At 38.9% G+C, this 17,500-nt stretch overlaps 2 protein-coding genes across 3 annotated transcripts in view; one reads left to right on the top strand and one right to left on the bottom strand.

Annotated features, from left to right (window-relative positions):
- The window catches only part of gmeb2 (glucocorticoid modulatory element binding protein 2), a 9,542-nt gene extending 67 nt beyond the window's left edge, over window positions 1–9,475 (top strand). The window contains exons 1-10 of one of the 2 annotated variants that reach the window (XM_016251619.1): window positions 1–19; window positions 879–1,047; window positions 1,138–1,217; window positions 3,599–3,723; window positions 4,602–4,705; window positions 5,402–5,559; window positions 6,888–6,959; window positions 7,044–7,181; window positions 8,394–8,516; window positions 8,625–9,475. The exon at window positions 1–19 is cut by the window's left edge and continues 67 nt beyond it. In XM_016251619.1, the coding sequence (XP_016107105.1) occupies window positions 914–1,047; window positions 1,138–1,217; window positions 3,599–3,723; window positions 4,602–4,705; window positions 5,402–5,559; window positions 6,888–6,959; window positions 7,044–7,181; window positions 8,394–8,516; window positions 8,625–9,214 (1,524 nt within the window). In that variant the 5' untranslated portion in view covers window positions 1–19; window positions 879–913 and the 3' untranslated portion in view covers window positions 9,215–9,475. Of the gene's footprint in view, window positions 181–878; window positions 1,048–1,137; window positions 1,218–3,598; window positions 3,724–4,601; window positions 4,706–5,401; window positions 5,560–6,887; window positions 6,960–7,043; window positions 7,182–8,393; window positions 8,517–8,624 lie in introns of both variants that reach the window. The other variant, XM_016251620.1, reaches the window with a different exon arrangement.
- A 1,921-nt stretch (window positions 9,476–11,396) lies between these two features.
- On the bottom strand, window positions 11,397–13,868 carry LOC107566229 (proenkephalin-B-like). The gene is made up of 3 exons (XM_016251615.1): window positions 13,762–13,868; window positions 13,431–13,568; window positions 11,397–12,219 (listed from the first exon to the last, which is right to left on the bottom strand). The coding sequence occupies exons 2-3, from the start codon at window positions 13,551–13,553 to the stop codon at window positions 11,602–11,604; spliced, it is 741 nt and encodes a 246-aa protein (XP_016107101.1). The 5' UTR covers window positions 13,554–13,568; window positions 13,762–13,868; the 3' UTR covers window positions 11,397–11,601.
- Window positions 13,869–17,500: the final 3,632 nt, after the last annotated feature.

Raw genomic sequence — 17,500 nt, 5'->3', positions numbered from 1 at the left:
CGGATTCAAACGCTTGCGGGTAAAGATTCGATTTATACTCCGTTTTTCTGCGTGTTATTTCAATTGTGATTTTTTTTTTCCCCCAAGTACGCACATATCTACCGCTCCTTTTTTGTATTTAATTCCGTCAATTTGGGGCAAAGCGCAAACATCCAGCGATAGACCTCAAAACACAGATCTGTGAGTTGAAGACTGCGAACATGTTTACTATAATTAATCATTATTAATGAATGCAATTACTGATTTTACTAACGCAATGTGTAATGCTATTGGACATTTACCATAGTATTTATAGAGGTCTGTTGAATACAAAGGCTTATGACTGCAGTTAACGTTTAGTACCATGATATATATTATAAAAATCATGTAATATAATATATAAGCCATCATATAATATAAAAAATATGAGGTAAAGCCATCTGATTCATAATTTTAGCGTGGCACCAATACAAATATCTTCCAGAGGGGTATGCACACCTGTTTTCTCTTTAAAGTTGCTATGTTTTTGCACATTGGCAGATATCTGTTCTTGTTTTAATCAAAAACTCATTTAATTTGGACCAATTTCTCAGAAACCAATGCTTCTTAGTTGGCCATTTTGCTTCTCGAGTAAATGTATCGTGATTTAAGAATCTTTAGACATTTGGACTGGAAAACAAGACCACGATACTGAGGAAGACCATCACTTTTTGCAGTGTGTGTGATCAGAAGCTACAGTATTTTCCATATGTGTGTGGTTGGATGCAGAGCTATTCAAGCATTAAGCTGTTCATATGGTCATTGTTTCATAACTGCGGTACCAATGCAGTACTCTTATTTGTCAGAATAGATCTGAATAAACTTAACAGCAGTGATAACTTCCTGTCCGCACCCATCAGATGCTGATTGACAGCTGTCAGGTGCCGATGACCTCATGGCATCATCCTCTGAGGTGAACGTCCACATGGAGGAGGTGGTGGTGGTCACGACCCCCGACACAGCGGGTCAGACGTCATCGGCCGAGGAGGAGAAGAATATACTGGTGGCCACGGATCTGGAACAGTCTGGGTGAGCGTTTAGCTCTTTTGGGACTCCATCTTCAGCTCCCATCATGCACCTCTTCCAGACTCACAGCGGCTTTTGTCTTTTCCTGCACAGGGAAAACATTATGGAGCAAACTATGGAGTCCGAGGCTGAGTCTAGTGCTACCATCTCCCTGCCCAAGGACACCGTGTTGGGTAGGAATTGCGTTTCGCAGATTAAAGACACTAACAGAGCAATAATCCACTCAAATAGGGTTATTACCGTGATTTTACTACTTTATGTGGGTCTTAACTAAAAAGGTGTTAACCTGGAGCACAAAGACTTCGATTCAAGAAGTCATGTCATTAAATGTTGCATAAACTGCAAAAACACACACACACACACACCAAAACGTTCTTCCAGTGTTGAGTCAAAATACATTGACTTGAGATGGAAATCGTACATAAGAAGTTTTGTTTTCTGAGAGACTGAACAAAATTAAAGGGGTCATATGATGCGATTTCAAGTTTTCCTTTCTCTTTGGAGTGTTACAAGCTGTTTGTGAATAGATACGCTCCCTAAAGTTGCCAAAGACTAAAGTCGCAAACCCAAAGAGATATTCTTTATAAAAGTTAAGACTCGTCCACGGCCTCCTAAAACGCCTCGTTTAGACACGCCCCCACATGTCTACATCACTATGTGGGAAGATTTGCATAACGCCGCCCAAATGTGCCGTTTCCCGTTCGGCGCGCATGCTGACCCTGTACAGTTTAGGATGCTGACAAATAATGCTGACTCACAGTCACAGCCTGTAAGTATGTTTTCATATTTAAAGAATTTGGCACTGACGATTCAAACGCAAGTTTTGAGCAGTGTAGAGTAGGGGTGGGAGAAAAAAATCAAACCATCGATGCATCGCGATTCTCCAACGATTCTGAGAATTGCAGAATCGATTCCGAGCTCAGTTTTTAACCAGATGCGCGATGACGCTGAGTTTGCTTTAGAAACACCCGCATTCTGCTTGCTTCCAATTCCTCACACACATACACCACTCGAACCTTCCGTAAAATAATCTTTCATAAAGTTCGGAAAGGTTGAAGAAGCGAATTACAAGGACATTCGCGGGCTTCACTGCACAGGATGCGCGCTTTGTTTGATGTTACAGTTGAAGTGTGCAGTCTCGCTCGTCGATATTTTCCTTACAAATGCTCTACGAAGTCATCATTTATGTGCTTTGGAATGCAATGGACTTATATATTTAAAATATGAACCTCACGGATCGGATCGTGAGGTGACTAAAGATTCCCACCACTAGTGTAGAGTAGCGCTTGTTGTTTGTCATTTCTCCGATCACAAATGCAGACATGGTTTTATGTTTACACGGCACGATGCAACGCAACACGTAAAAAGACAGTATAAGTCATTATAATCCGTAATTATGTCCCCACTGGATGCAACGAATGCCTCGTTTATAATGGGTTTTAATGATTTTGTCTCGTTGCTCCGGCCGGGACACGGCATCACAGTATGGTAGGGGTACCGTCACACGCTTGAGGTATTCGGCCAATCACAACGCACTGGATCGCTGGCCAATCAGAGCACACCTCGCTTTTCAGACCGATGAGCTTTGTAAAAAATCGATGTGTTTCAGAAAGGCGGGGCATAGAGGAGAAACAATAATGTACAGTATGTGGAAAATAATGTGGGTTTTTTTACCTTAAACCGCATAAACACATTGCATTACACCAAATACACAAAATAATGTTCTTTTTTAGCAACGTCATGTGACCCCTTTAAATGAGTTTGTTTGAAACAAGAACAAATATCTGCCAGTGGGCTATGAAAATGTGTTTTCCCTTTGAATTAAGTTGGGTTTTTTTCTTGGCCCATTGGCAGATATCTGTTCTTGTTTTAATCAAAAACTCATTTAATTTTGACCAATTTCTCAGAAACCAATGCTTCTTAGTTTGTCATTTTGCTTCTCGAGTAAATGTATCGTGATTTAAGAATCTTTAGACATTTGGACTGGAAAATAAGACCACGATACTGAGGAAGAGCATCACTTTTTGCAGTGTGTGTGATCAGAAGCTACAGTAATTTCCATATGTGTGTGTGGTTGGATGCAGAGCTATTCAAGCATTAAGCTGTTCATATGGTCATTGTTTCATAACATCAGTTTTGTTTTAGTTTATTGATATACTACTATTGTTTGTTTTAAAATTTAAAATTGCATTTTTCTTTTCATTTTAATGTTAAAGTTAGTAATTTTGTCATTGTTATTATTTTCAAACTATATCACTTGTTTATTTAAGTTTTAGTATATTTAGTTTTAATGATTTTATTATTTCAACTTTAAATGAAAATGAGAAAGGTTACTTTGGCAACTAGCTGAAATAAAATTTAAAAGATTAAGTTTATTTCATTTCAAATCGTGTTTATTTTATTTTAAGTAATTACATTATGGTTTTAGTTAATAGTATAATAACCTTGTATAACATTTTAGTACATACATTTTATCAAAACATAATTTTGCTAATGGAGATAATGAAGTTTTTAGTTATTCTTATTTGAACATGCCATGTTCATATTTACACAGTGAAAATATCTGAAGATGCAGATGTAGAGGGTGATATTCTCTACCCAATAACCTGTGGGGACAGCAAAGCCAACCTCGTCTGGAAGAAGTTTGTGTGTCCGGGGATCAACATCAAATGTGTACTGGTAAATATGTGATATAATCTGTTTTAAAACACTACAACATTGTTTAGACACACTTCAATTTATATATTTGTTTTTCTCTTTTTGATAAAGGCTTGTTCTTAAATTAGGACCGTCAAGTCAATTCAGATAATCACTATTTATTATCATGTTCTGTTTTTAGTTAATGCATTAATTTCCTTTAGAAATTAAAAAAGTAAATAATGCTATTATTATGCTTATATTATTAAATTACGGTTATTGTGATATTATGTTTGCAGCAGTGCTGATTACTCATCTTGCATTAAAACAACAGATTCCGCAAGCTGCATCAAAAAATGAAAATGCAAATCTGCATTTTTTTTTTTTTATTCTTAAAATTGTTATTGCAAACAGCACTGATTGCCCATTTTACATAAAAACAACAGATTCTGTATTTCTAAAACAGCATCAAAATTGTGCAATCATATATATTTTTTTAAACTTAGAATATTTTAATGAGATAGTTTTGATTTATTAAGCCTGTTGTAGTCACTGCATAATATTATACATTCATTAGTGTTATTTCATGGTTTTGATGACCTTTCAGTTTTTCTAAAATGTGGTTAACAGTAATAATAAAGAATAAGCAGATGTGAATGATAATGTTTACTATCATATCTAAAACTTATCTCTATATAAACATTAAGAAAATTGTTCACTCATCATGAATAATTTCAGAAAAGATCTGTAAGTAAAGATTGTGAAGCTACTGCATTGTTTTGCTATATATGTGCTGCTCTGAGTAATGGACTGTCTGCATGTCTTTGCCACATAGACAGTTTTATCTGTTCCTGAATGAATATAACCGCTTTCCATTTCCGGCGTCATAATGCTTCATATTCATCACTGCTGTGTTCCAGCTGAACGAGCATCTCATCAGTCCCAAGGAGTTTGTCTATATAGCGGGAAAGTCCACGCTGAAGGACTGGAAGAGAGCCATTCGCCTTAATGGGACCATGTTAAGGTTTGAGGCAGAAAAAGAATATAAACTAGAAATGTTTTATAATAGTTTTAGATTTCATTGTTTATCAAACTAAAAATGAAAACACTGAAGGTGCTTATCTTATTTTCTGACCTTTATCATTTATTATCATATATTATTACTTTTCGTGCAGTGCATTATGATGAATACTGTTTGAGACTATTTTATATATGTGTGTGTGTGTGTGAAGCAGCACAACTGTTTTCAACATTGCTAATAATCAGAAATGTTTCTTGAGCTGCACATCAGCATATTAGAATGATTTCTGTGTGACACTGAAGACTGCAGTAACGATGCTGAAAATTCAGCTTTTCATCACAGAAATAAATTACATTTTAACATATATTCACATAGAAAATAGTTATTTTGAGTTGTAATAATATTTTAACATTTTTCTGTTTTTGATCTATTTTTGATCACATAAATACAGCCTTAATGAGCAGAAGAGTCGTCTTAAAAAAAAAAAATGAAGTCTCCAAACATTTAAACAATAGTGTTTCTATGTTCCATAAATGCAAAGCAATTTGCAAAAGTGAAAATATGAAAACATTGTAATTTTCCTTTGGAATATAGAGCACTGAGGAATTGTTCATAATAAGATAAGTGAATGGTGGTATTTGGATATCATGTTGACTGTAGTTTCTTCAAGATGAATGCACTGTTTGGTTGTTTCTACAGGAAGATCATGGATTCAGGTGAGCTGGACTTCTATCAGCACTCCAGACTGTGTTCAAACACCTGCCGCAGTACCAAGATTGACCTGGTGGGGTCACGAGTGTCTTTCAGCAGCCAGCAGTCCACAGAAACGGCTCCTGCGACCCCCGCCTCCGTGGACGGTACGAGTTCACAGAATTAATCTGTTCAGATTATGCATGGGCTTTCACATGTGTGACCCTGGACCACAAAACCTTAAAGTCAAACACCTGCCGCAGTACCAAGATTGACCTGGTGGGGTCACGAGTGTCTTTCAGCAGCCAGCAGTCCACAGAAACGGCTCCTGCGACCCCTGCCTCCGTGGACGGTACGAGTTCACAGAATTAATCTGTTCAGATTATGCATGGGCTTTCACATGTGTGACCCTGGACCACAAAACCAGTCTTAAAGGTCCCATATTGTACACCTTTCTGGAGTTTTATTTTGGGTTATTAAGAATATCATTTTAAGAATATGTATTTGCGGTATAAGTACCAAAAACCATCTCAATATATTTTTACAGCTCCTTTCTCAGGAGCTCTGCTGAGAACAGGTCGATTTTGGCCTGTCTAATTAATATTCATGAGCCTCTCTTCTGATTGGCCTGTTGTTTTCTGAGTGACGCACGGCCAGGCCAACCACAGGTAACTAGGGTCAGCCGACATCACAGCGCTAGCTGGAGGCAGCAAAACAAAGAGGAAACTGGAGGCGGCCCATTCAAACCAGCGCAGATTCTGCTACATAAGGAGCTTAAAATATCATCTTGTTGTGATGTTGGGTGCCAGAATCAACGTAATACAGCCTCAAATTAGAAATTTGATTGCATACCTGCTACCACTGCCAGACAAAAAAACAGCGACAGCTGTGGTTAAACACGATAAAACGAGCAGACTGGACAGAAACAATCGTTACAAATGCTTGCGTTTGCAGCGCACACTTCTCTCAAATTAGAAATTTGATTGCATATCTGCTACCACTGCCAGACAAAAAAAACAGCGACAGCTGTGGTTAAACACGATAAAACGAGCAGACTGGACCGAAACGATCGTCAAAAATGCTCATTTAAGTAAAGATAATGTTCCATGAAGATATTTTGTACATTTCCTACCGTAAATATATCAAAACTTAATTTTTGATTAGTAATATGTATTGCTAAGAACTTCATTTGGACAACTTTAAAGACAATTTTCTCAATATTTAGATTTTTTTTTTTCTCAGATTCCAAATAGTTGTATCTCGGCCAAATATTGTCCTATCCTAACAAACCATACATCAGTGGAAATCTTATTTATTCAGCTTTCAGATGATGTATAAGTCTCAATTTCGAGAAATTGACCCTTATGACTGGTTTTGGGGTCCAGGGTCACATATGTATATGGACACATTTTTTTGTTGCACTTCAGAATGTTTTGTCATAATAGTTCCACTGAATGGTTTGAGCAGTGATTAATCATTTGTATATATGTTTCAGTGAATGGATCCTCAGCTTCGATTTCGGCAGATGCTGGTGACGACAGCACAGAATGGGTGACGGCTATCGGAGGTGAGAGACTTACGTGATGTATTATAGTTAGTCTGTGTAGTGAATGGGTTTAACGCTGTCACCGGCCATTCTGCTCCATATCAGAGGACACCATGACATTCTGGAGAGGACTGAAGGATGCTGGGCTGCTGGAGGAGGTGATGGAGGACCTGCAGAGAGAGATCCAGGAGATTCTCAAGGGCCTGGAGGAGCGAATCCAAGACCCGCCGCTTCAGGTTAAAGGTCAGAGTTGAGGCCTTTCCACACTGAGCACGAAAAAGCGAAACGAATATCGGACGCGATGACGTGCTGGAATAAAACAATAGATTTCTATGGATGCTTCCACATAGGCCGCGAACATTCACGCACTGAAAGTGCGAATGTTTATTTTGCAACCAGTCCGACTAATCTTTTCAGCTTCGCAAAGCATCCAATAAGATTTGAGCTAGGATCACGTGACCAGAGCAGCTGCTGTTGCACAAAAAGGCAAGAGTGGTGACGCTGTTTCGAAAACCAGTGCAAACAAGAAGAGATTTATTCTCACGTGTTCTTTATACAGAATATCATTTCTAATAATTCTCCACTGAATCATGTGATCTGTAGAGCACCGTCCGTTTTCTTCCACGTGCGCGAGTGTTATGAGTCGGAGCGCGTTCACTCTCTAGATCTTCCGTATTAAAAAAAAATCATGAAATATGAAAGCAAATAGACATATGATTATGACGATATATTTTCTGTATGTGTTTTGTATGCAGCTATTATTATAGGTATGTTTATAGCAATAAAGGATGTTTATGACAAATGTTAGCAGTGTAGCATTTTTAAACATACAAAGAGTGCATGTGTCTGCTTATTATAGAATCAAAATCAACTATAGATCGAGAATGCGGTGTTCTTTATAAAAGAAGTGCTGATTTTAAATAGAGACACGGAACTCTTTCCTGTTAGTATGCAACGAACTTGCATGAAACTTTTACTTTCACTTTGCAACATTCATCACGTCAGGGCAAAAAATATGCCCGGAGCATATTATGATCACCACATAAAATACAAGAAAAAAAAGCCTACAGGAGACACTGCTTAATGATTGAACAGCTTTTAACAGAAGAGAGAGAGAGAGAAAGAGAGAGAGAGAGAGAGAGAGAGAGAGAGAGAGAGATTTTATATATGTATGTGAAATATTTTAAGTAATTAATATTATATAAATAATTATAAAAGTTTATATATGAATATATTTTACATAAATAAATAAATATATATATATATATATATATATATATATTGATTAATAGTATTTTAATTTTGATGTAATTCAAGCAAGACATTTGTGTAAATATATTCTATATCTTTTTTTTTCGTTTTTATTTCTGATTTAATTTGCTGCAAATGTACACAAATATTTTATTAAACGTCAGACTGATTTGATATTGTTCATATACTTGAATCTGTCAACAGATGCTGCTCTGCTCAACAATATAGTCCAGAACTTTGGGATGTTGGACCTGGTGAAGAAAGTTCTTGCCAGTCACAAAAGCCAGATGGACCGCTGTAGGGAGCAGTACACACGCAGTTTAGTGGGTCTGTACCTGTTTTTGGGATTATCTCCTCATCCAGCCACAGACTTTTTGTGCATATTGTGTTTTTGAACAGGAAAGTGAAGTGAGCTTTAACTTTGTGCATTTATAGCCCTAGAGCAACAGTGTGACGACCATCGCAAACGCGCCAAAGAACTGAAGAGCAAATCGCAGCACCTCAACAACGTCCTGATGACCATGACCCCCGTGACCTCGCCTCCCACTGCCAAGCGCCCCCGTCTGACCCGTGCCGTCTCGGGTCCCGCCACCGTGGCCTCCACACCCGCCCAGCACATGCACTTCACCCTGCCCATCACGCAGCTCGCAGGCTTCCCGCTGGACAAAGTGCTGTCTGTTCCGACCCAGTCACCCCTGATCGGTGGATACACGGTGCTGACGTCACCCGGAGGCACCGAACTCCAGTCTGATGGCTCTAATTTAACCGTGTTGAGCACCGCCGCGGTTCCGCAGGGGTCTACAGCACCCACTATCGTCAAAATGGTCAGTCCGTTTCAGCTGGTCACGCTGCCCACAGTGGGAGCTGGAGCTACGGTGCAGAATCTGGCAGCGCCTGTAGGGGGCGCCGTGGGCGGCACTGTAGTTGCTGTACCCGTCAGCGCCGTCAGTAGCGTAAACACTGCCACTGTGGAGACCGTCGGGCCGCAGGCGACTACAGAACAGAAAGACGACCAGAAGGAGTGAAATTCTCCTGAAACCGTGTTCAGTTGTTTTTGATGTCAGTGTAAATGTTATATCCTCTATATTTGTATATAGAGGATGAACTTTTTTGCTTTTTTATAGTTAATTTGCAACTTTTTTTGCAAGAACAGCCATGGTGTGATAATGTCTTTTTTTTGCATTGCATTGCATTTGATTTAATTGTAGTCTAATTACAATGTGGTAAAATATAGCCTGAATTGTTTAAAGCGATAGTTCACCCAAAAATTAATCATCATTTACTCCCCCTCAAGTTGTTCCAAACCTGTGTGAGTTTTTTCTCATGTGGCACATGAAAGAAGATATTTTGATAACCAAAGAGTTGGTAGCTATTGACGTCCATAGTATTTTTTCTTCATACTATGGAAGTCAATGGCTACCGGCAACAGTTTGGTTACCAACATTTTTCAAAATATCTTCTTTCGTGTTCAACCGAAGAAAGAAATTCATACATTCTGAACAACTTGAGGGGGAGTAAATGATGACAGAATTTAAATTTTTGGGTGAACTGTCCCTTTAAGGATGTTTTTATGAAATGTAAGGCACATTTTGTCCTTTAAATTTCATGGTTGACCAGTGTGTGCATAATTTGTAGTTAGAATATTTTTGGGGTATAATGCTCACTCCGTTATTTATACTGTTCACATAACATTTTCTCTAATAATGTTCTTCTATATTGATGTTTCATCTTAGTATTTCTGAAAATACTTGTTACAGTGAAATCTGTATTTGACGTAGTTGATTATTTAAAATGCATTAACATGGACCATGACAATCTTGTCTTTTAAAATAAATACAAATTGTACAATACAGCAAATCGACCTCCTAAACAACGTCATATCCAAGATTAGAGGATCAAATGTCCAATTTTAAGAATAGACGGTCATTGAAAAAACTGATTCCGTGTAGTTCAACAGTTGACTGTTTTGCATATTTCTAACACGCTTACCATAGTAAAACAAGGTGTTTTAGCTGTTTCACAGAAGAGGTCTGAGGTGCTTTTTGTATATCGCTAAGTATTTCTTCAGCACAATACTTCAGGAAAAAATACTTTTCAAGTGTTAAATTTAACTTGTAACTCTTTTTTGACCAACAGGTGGCTTACCTAAATATTATTGTGCGACGTGAGTTTTGACTTTCAGATGGACATGTCCATATCTTTTTGGAATAGAGTAAAAAAGGGTTTAAGCTTAGTAAGTAAAATAGCAGTAAATCGTATAGTAGCATTTCCTGAACGGGAATATGGCTATTTTAAGTTGGAAAAATAAATCACACAAAACATTAATCGAACAATTTTAGCGGGTAAAGTTCTTGCCCTTTATTGGTCATCTTAAACAAGCATTATCTGCAGGATGTACTGATTGCTTACATGGGGTAAAGTTAATGGGAAACAACAACAAGTGGTCGGTCACTGAAACGTCCCGAGCGCATGATTGACAGGTTGACTGGTGCTTGATGGCGTCCAGAGGTCAGCAGCCATTTGGGATAGTAAAGCAGCCTCAACACGTGTAAGGTCATGACATTTGAGACCCTGAACCACAAAACCAATCATAAGGGTCAATTTTTCGAAGCTGAGATTTATACATAATCTGAAAGATGAATAAATAAGCTTTCAATTGATGTGTGGTTTGTTACACTCTAAAAAATGCTGGGTTAAAAAGGGACAAACCCAGCGGTTGGGTTCAAAACAACCCAATAGCTGGGTTTGTCCCTTTTTAACCCAGCATTTTTTAGTGTATTATGAATATTTGGCCGAGATACAACTAGCTATTTGAAAATGTGGAATCTGTGGGTGCAAAAAAAAAAATCTAAATATCGAGAAAATCGCCTTTAAAGTTGTCCAAATTAAGTTCTTAGCAATGCATAGGCTATTGCTAATCAAAACTTGAAGTTGAACCCACCCAGCGCTGGGTTATATTTAACCCAGCATTTTTTAGTGTATGATGAATATTTGGCCGAGATACAACTAGCTATTTGAAAATGTGGAATCTGGGTGCAAAAAAAAAATTCTAAATATCGAGAAAATCGCCTTTAAAGTTGTCCAAATTAAGTTCTTAGCAATGCATAGGCTATTGCTAATCAAAACTTGAAGTTGAACCCAACAGTTGGGTTAGTCCATATTTGACCCAACATTGGGTTGAAACAACCCAGCATTTTTTAGAGTGTACAAAATATCTTCATGGAACATGATCTTTACTTAATTTCCGTATTATTTTTGGCGTAAAAGAGAAATCTATAACTTTGACCCATACCGTGTACTTTTGGTTATTGCTACAAATATACCCATGACTGGTTTTGTGCTCCAGGGTCAAATTTGTGGTGGAAACTGAAATGCGTTGGCTTAATGAGTTCTGGTTGGGTTATCTATAAAGCTAGTCCTCGTACGATGAGGGCTCTTCATCAGAGCGCGCGGAGATTTTAAAATGGCGCCGTAAAAACCCGCCATATCGCTTTTGGTTGTCCCACCTCAACTTCGGGCGAATTCTTCGCATAAACCCGCCGTATCTCTTCTGCAACACCTGCGGGCTGGTGTTATCCACAAAGTTGCTTCTTTTTGGCCCGAATTTGCGGAGAAACCCGCCGTAGCGTTTGACTTCGTTAAAAGGAGCGTCGTTATCGTAAACTCCCGTTTCTTTTTCCGCAGTCACATCTTCGCCCTCGTCGTCTTCCGTGATCGACGGGACGTCTCGCTCGCCCAGTTTCGAGAGCGATTCTCCGTATTTCTTCGCGAACAGTCCTTTTAGAATGGCGTTCTCCTTCCAGGGTGAGGCGAAACCCTTCTTTTTATTCTTGTCGATCCTCTTGATGAAGCCCCCGTATCGTTTGACCAGGTTGGACGCCTTCTCTTGGAGATCCTCCGCGTGTAACGCGCTGCGTTCTGCGTCGGGGTTGAGCTCCGCGAATTCATCTGAAAGCTCCTGGAAAGCTTTCTCACATCTGTCTAATGTACTAGTAGACGGAACGGCTCCTTCACATTCTAAAGTGCAAGTCTGCAGAAAGAAAAGTAGGGTAAGATTGACTCTGTGCACTCTTGGAAATAAAAGTTTCAGGATGTTATATTCTGATACCGCGGACGTTCCTCAAAGAACGTTTTATTTCTAGTAAAAGCATCATGTGGAGCAGTGTTTCTCAACCAGGGGTCCATGGACCCCTAGTGGTCCTTGACGTAAGGCCATATAAAGTATGAATTTTTGTATACATTTTGTATATTTTGACATGTTCCCATGAAAGAAAAATCCAATATAGCTGAAGATATGGCCAAATACTGGACAAGTCAGCTAACTTGAATTACACTTGACTGCATTTGGTCCTCACAAAGACACAAACGATACGAGTCAATTTTGTTCTGGGGGTCCTTGAGGATGGTTCTGAATTGGACTGGGGTCCGGTACGCCAAAAGGTTGAGATTCACTGATGTAGAGAACTTGGTAACCACGTTCTGCAGAGCCTAAATTTGAAGACATGGTGCTTTTTAATCTCAAAAGAATCATAGTAACTCGAGAACTCCATACAGCCAAAATAGTTATTGATTAGAAGATGGTTGTTTGAAGAACCGTTTATCTTTTTCTTTCTTTTTTTTTTTTTTTAAAGTTTGAGATTAGAACCAATTCGGGGGTTTTCAAGTTCTACAAGTAGCATTTTATCTTTAAAAACATCTAAATCTTATGTTTGTTTGTTTTTTTTAATCGAAACGTTTAATGCCGAATCCGCGATTTGTAAGTTTACAGCGGAAAGACATGTCTAATATGTATTTAATTTTTTTTCAGTATAGGTTTCTCCAATATGATCATCTAAACGAGCGCTCTCCATGGTGCTGAATGCGCCCAGTTTATTTGTTAATGACAAAGGATGCGACCATTTCTCAAGTTTACAGAGAGACCTTTCTATTTTTCATTTATAATGGCTATATTTGTATTGAGTTTGAAGTCATTGTCTTTTACAAGTCAATTTACATTACGCTACCATTCATGCTTAATTTGTTCAGTTTAATTAATGCTGTATAGGATACTAATTGCTTCTGATTAGATGCTAACTTTATGCCATTGTGCATGGTACAAAGTGCAAAGCCAATAACGATAAAGTTTCATTTATTTCTGTCGGTTGTGCCATTTTCATCTCCTTCTCATTCATCACATTTATGGCCAAATTAAGCGCATGCAAAAAAAAAAAAAAACTGTTTGAAAATAAGGAGTAATCTTACCAAGCGGGTTACTGCAGAGTCCAGGTCGGAGATCTGTTGCGCGCATCTCAGACATTGCGCTGAACAATCTGCCTGACTCAAGGTTGGCAAGCTCAGCATCAACACCAAAACATACCACTCCATCGTCTACAGCGATTCCTGCGGTATGAGAGAAGAAAACAGGCTTTAAGTGCACTTAATCTTCCTCATATAATCTTCTCTGCTCGTAGGTTTTTCAACAATTAATTTATAATGTTTGAGATCTTTGTTTTTCTATGTAGCCTATGTCTTTGTCTTACCAGTTTAATATCCAAAACCTTTTGTCTACAGTGTACAAAATCTCCTCTGTTACCTTGAGTACCTACAGAGCTTCTTGTTCTCCAAGCGTCAAGGCGATCACTTGGCGAAGCTGGCTGAAACTTCTTTGTTCTCGTGTCCTTTGATAGAGTCACTCTTTATCCATCTACGGTTTGCTCTTACTTGGACTCAGTCTCCATACTTTTATTCACGCAGCCCACACAGCCACCTGAATGAACCAATGAGAACGACGAGCCGGTTGATTGACTGGTCCCACCCACGCGATGATGCAGCGTTTCGGGAATAATAATATTATCAATAACGAAATGAGCTGGCCTATTATTAACGCAAAAGGGTTAAGCATGGTTTAAAAAAACATTATATGGATAGGCTTCAAGGTTTAGTATAAGAAGTTGGTTATAATTATTCACTTCACAAAGGTAGAATAGCCTTCCATTAAATTAAAACCACCCACTTTGAAGAGGAGGGTGAGCCAGCTAGGGGTAACTTGTATTACTTAGTTGCAGTGTTAGCTCAAGTGTTGTTTAAATGACAGATGCGTACAAGAATGGTGTTAAAGCAGGAGATTTTTACTTTAATTTTTATTTCATAAAACATATGACACACCCAAGGCTAAAATATGTACCAAAAAAAAAAAAACACCAATGGCGTCTCAGTTTTGGGTGGTTCAAGCTACATTAATTTGTGAATATTCTGTGTTCAAACCTACAAAGTTTTAGTTATCAGCTCAGATCTTAACACCTCACCCCCAACTCATCACCCCTAAGAACTGGAGCTATGTGATGTGATGACTCGCAGTACAGTGAGAGACACGCGCTGTCAGAGATCTCCAATGAATAAATGGCAGTTTCTAAGCAACCTCACCTAACGGTAATGTGTGTTAGTCTCCTGAGCTCGTTTGGACATATTGATCTTCCTGCTTGTTGCCAAAGAACCAAAGAAAAAAAAACTATTAATTTAGGTTGTCACGGAGGACGCACAAATTGATCTTCTCTCCTCCCAGGAGAAGTTCATTGAGGTGTATGAGCCAAAAATGAAATGTTAGTTCTATATGCACCTTCACAAACTCTATACACGTGAAGATTTCACAGTAATAAAAGGATAACTATAACGATAATAATATCATTATAATTATATGAGAAAAGGGAACCCCCCACACTGCAACTTGATAATGGCACAGAGAATAGCCTACAGCTAGAATCACTTTCAGAATGATTTTTCCAGCTGATAAATGATTAAAGGTGTCATGAACTGAGAAACTAAAATTCTCTTGATCTTTTGACAAATAAGAGGTCATAGTACTATAAAAACAACCCCTAAAAGTTTCAGAACTCAAAACGTTGCCATTACTCTAAAAACAGCTTGAAGTAAGTCTGCCAAAACTTACCCATGAAAGTACGTATCAATAGCACGAGTTATGTTTCGATTTGGCGTACTACGCAGAAATGGACTTTGGCGTGCATATGATACGCAATGGGTAGGATTAGGATTGTGGGGTACAAATTGCGTATCATATGTACGCGAAAACTATCAGTACGGTGCCTGGGAGCTGACATGTTCGGTTCACTTAGTTTTGTCGTGGCCACGAGATCATTTTGTAGAGGTAATGACATCCTTATGTCGTGGCCTCAAGATGCTATGTTGAGGGAACGACATCCATTTCTCGCGGCCACGATTTCTTATGTTGAGGAAACGACATATTTTTCTCGTGGCCACGAGTTTAATGCGTAAAAAAACCTGCGTGACCATGCGTGATTTGCGCAAAGTCCCTTTAAGGCAAGTCATGTCACTCGGCGGCCATCTTTGAAACGCCTCTCATGCATGCAAGTGCAGCTCCTATCACTTTGAATGGGGAAACATCAAATTCTCCAAAACTGTTCACTAAGCTTACGATAAAATTTTATATTTGAAATCACCATGAAATCTGACAACAACTGTCTCATAAATGTTGTTTCTTTTGCTCAAATAGCATTATAAAAAGCTTATTTTTCAGGCTAGATCAGTCAGTGCGCATGCGCAGTCCTGAGCGCACGTCTCAGCGTGCTGACTATTTCTATCGGTGCGTTCCAAACGGGATATATCGCCCTCCGAAGGGCACTTCGGAGTGAAAACAATCATATTCATAAAAATATGTCGTTCCCTCAATATTCATATAAACTCTGCAGGACACCGGCCCTCCAGGACCGAGTTTGGACAGCCCTGCCCTACACCCTTCAACCCTTCGAAGCTGTCACTCCGGAGGGTAAACCCTTTGAAGGGATTAAGGCATAGGGATGAGCCCTTCCGAATGGAACACAGGGTGTAGTAACCGGGACTTCTAAAAGCAGCTGCAGTGACGAGCTGACTTTACCGATTAGCGATTGGCTCTTTCATTCAGAAGGCGGGGCTTCCTGCGATTAAGTGGCCATATTAAGCTTTGCATTTTTCCACATGCAAAACTATACGAGTGACACGTCTTGGGAATTCTATAGTCTTTGATATTATATGCAGGTCTACGCAGAAATCAAATGATAAAGATGGCTCTGAAGACAACAAGAGGTTGTTCAGTGCCAAACTGTAGAAAAACAGTGTTCGCGTTGCCTTCCGTCTGATGAGGAAAGAGCTAATGAACTTTATTTTTAATGAAGATCCAGACACAATTCGACGCTGGATTTTCAAAAAGATTGACTATATTGGATCTGACAGTAATATCGCAACACAAGTGTAAGTTAAGGCCATTGCACACTGAGTCAGAAATTTTCGCATGTTGACAAATAAATACGACCTCACGTTGTGTCAATCACGTTTACACACTGCCTCCGAAACTTTGGTCCGTCATAAAAAAAATTCGGATCGGGTTCGATTTACCTGCGTTTTTTGCATCCGTAGCAAGCATTTTGAGAAGTGTTTTGACAATTGAAAGCCACCGTACATGCGAACGCCAAAATTCAGAGTGGCGATTGTCAAATTCATTCACTTCATCTCGCAGCACAAAGCACTGTAAGATCTTTGCACATTGAGTTCACACAAATTGGTGGTGTTCTTTTTTTAATATGTGGCTCTAGTATCGCTAGCAAAGCATCAAACTGAGCCACTGACATCCTGAAGTAAACTTTGAATCGCACATGATAATCCCGCTGCTCCTGATGCTTCCTATCTATATCTCAGGATTGGATGGACCCAATATTTCCTTTCTTTTTCTCTTTTTAAGAAGCGAGAGGACAACAAAATCATCCTCACTGCTTGAAGACTCTATTTAATACTGTTTTGCAAATTTATGCTAATTAGTACGCATCGGACTTAAGGCTGATTTATACTTCTGCGTCGGACCTACGCCGTAGCTTACGCATAGACGCACACCCATACGCACACCCATGCGTCATAGCCTGACGTGCACCTCTCCAAAAATCTAAAAGTGCGTCAATTCTACGCAGACCGCGAGCGCTGTGATTGGTCTGCAAGATCCGCTCCCTCCATATGTACTTGAGTTTTGTGTGTTTATGTGCACTTTAATATATTTTAATGTTACACCTTCTTATATAAAATAAAACAAAGCAAAGAACAAGTGTCTTATCATTTATTATACTACATAGCATTATACATCAGTAGTTGTCCGCAACAAACAATGTTGATCTGCCGTGGTACAAGTCCTTGTACAGATTGAAAGAATGCCATCATCTCCTGTTCCGTTGTTGTCTCCTTTTTGTAGTTTTAAATAATGATTTAATGATTTGATATTTATTTGCCGCCGTCACGGCTATAATGCTTCTCCGACGAGCCTCTTCTTCGGCTTT

This window comes from Sinocyclocheilus grahami, unplaced genomic scaffold (assembly GCF_001515645.1).
Source record: "Sinocyclocheilus grahami isolate Dianchi unplaced genomic scaffold, SAMN03320097.WGS_v1.1 scaffold1061.1, whole genome shotgun sequence".
NCBI classification, from domain to species: domain Eukaryota; kingdom Metazoa; phylum Chordata; class Actinopteri; order Cypriniformes; family Cyprinidae; genus Sinocyclocheilus; species Sinocyclocheilus grahami.
This window is presented reverse-complemented; position numbering and strand designations above follow the sequence as displayed.

Bases quoted from the DNA above. Each gene is read 5' to 3' on its own strand.
- LOC107566229 (XM_016251615.1), bottom strand. From the start codon at position 13,553: ATGGAGTGGTATGTTTTGGTGTTGATGCTGAGCTTGCCAACCTTGAGT. The intron at 12,220-13,430 runs GTAAGATTACTC...TTCTTTCTGCAG, and splicing joins ACTCTGCAGTAACCCGCTTG to ACTTGCACTTTAGAATGTGA.